Source organism: Octodon degus, unplaced genomic scaffold, assembly GCF_000260255.1.
Source record: "Octodon degus isolate 3935 unplaced genomic scaffold, OctDeg1.0 scaffold00056, whole genome shotgun sequence".
NCBI classification, from domain to species: domain Eukaryota; kingdom Metazoa; phylum Chordata; class Mammalia; order Rodentia; family Octodontidae; genus Octodon; species Octodon degus.
Genome location: NW_004524632.1, coordinates 8,276,061 through 8,277,413, shown reverse-complemented (window position 1 = coordinate 8,277,413; position 1,353 = coordinate 8,276,061). Strand labels below are relative to the sequence as shown.

The following is a 1,353-nucleotide window of genomic DNA, read 5'->3' as shown; positions in this document are numbered from 1 at the left end:
GGATTGAACTCAGGCCCTTGCCAGGCAAGCGCTTATTCTACTGAGCCATCTCCCCGACCCCAATCAGGCTGGCTTTGAATCCACTATGTATCCTAGGCTGGCGTCGAACTCGTGGCAATCTTTCCTCCTTGGCCTCCTGAGTGCTGGGATTGCAGGTGTTCCTGGCTTCTGTTACTCAGATATCGAATGGATCCTTCGGCTCCAGCAGCATGTGAATGCTCCAAGGGCCACATGCAGCTGTCCAGTCCACCTGCAGGAGGAGGGTTGGACTTAGGTTCCACTCAGGTGCGGTTTGAAAAGGGTCACTAGATCTCTTGATCTTGAGTTTTTCCTTCTGCTTCTGTTTCCTAGGGTGACGTTCCCTGGCTCCCCTCCCCACCCCAGCATCATGCATCGGACCACACGGATCAAAATCACGGAGCTGAACCCTCACCTCATGTGTGCCCTCTGTGGGGGCTACTTCATCGATGCCACCACCATCGTGGAGTGCCTGCATTCCTGTGAGTTGGGGTGGGCCTGCCTGGCAAGGCCAGCAGGTAGGGGTGCTGGCTGGGGCAAGTTGGGTCGCAGCCCCCACCCCGGAGAGCAGACACAGGCATGTGTCTCACAAAGACCCCTGGGTCACCAAACAGCTGTCAGGAAAGGGTGTTTGGTGGGAGTGTCTCCAAACAGTTCATTTTGGGGGCTCACAAGTAGAAATCCTAGGGCCGGGGAGATGGCTCAGTAGGGTAAGCACTTGACTGGCAAACGCAAGGATCTGAGTTCAATCCCCGGTTCTGCCAAAAAAAAGTGTCACTGTGTAGTTGAGGCTGGCCTTGAACTCATGGCAATCCTCCTGCTTAATGCTGGAGTTAGGGGTGTGCATCACCACGCCTGGCTCAAATCTAGAGATCTCAGTTCTCTTGTGTCTCTGAGGCTGAGATGTCCCCCTGAAGATGCAGGTACCCCTTGTTGGCTGCATGGGCCCAGTTGCCAGACGGCAGGGCTCAGGGAGGTGTCTTAACAGGGCCCCTAGGGCTTGGGGCTCGGTGGTCTGCCCTCTGAGGCCTCACGGTGGGCCACCTACATGCAGACACAGACCCTGGACAAATGGCGTAGCCAGGTGTGTGGGACTAGACCTGTGTTACCACGAGGGGTCTCTGGTCAGGGCCACACGACGGGGACTTGGTGTAGAGGAGACAAGTACCTTGGGCTATGCCAGGGTGGGCCTGGGCAGAGGTGGGAGGAGCCCTTATGGTCCTCTCTGCTGCACCCTTAGTCTGCAAAACCTGCATCGTGCGCTACCTGGAGACAAACAAGTACTGCCCGATGTGTGACGTGCAGGTCCACAAAACCCGACCGCTGCTGAGTATC

General features: G+C 56.8%; 1 protein-coding gene across 1 annotated transcript in view; it reads left to right on the top strand.

The window, feature by feature from the left end:
* Pcgf2 (polycomb group ring finger 2) overlaps positions 1-1,353 on the top strand; it is a gene marked incomplete at its 3' end in the record, with an annotated part of 9,541 nt that overhangs the window by 5,876 nt on the left and 2,312 nt on the right. The window contains exons 2-3 of the mRNA XM_023718128.1: positions 352-500; positions 1,259-1,348. Coding sequence (XP_023573896.1) covers positions 389-500; positions 1,259-1,348 — 202 coding nt within the window. The remainder of the gene's footprint in view (positions 1-351; positions 501-1,258; positions 1,349-1,353) is intronic.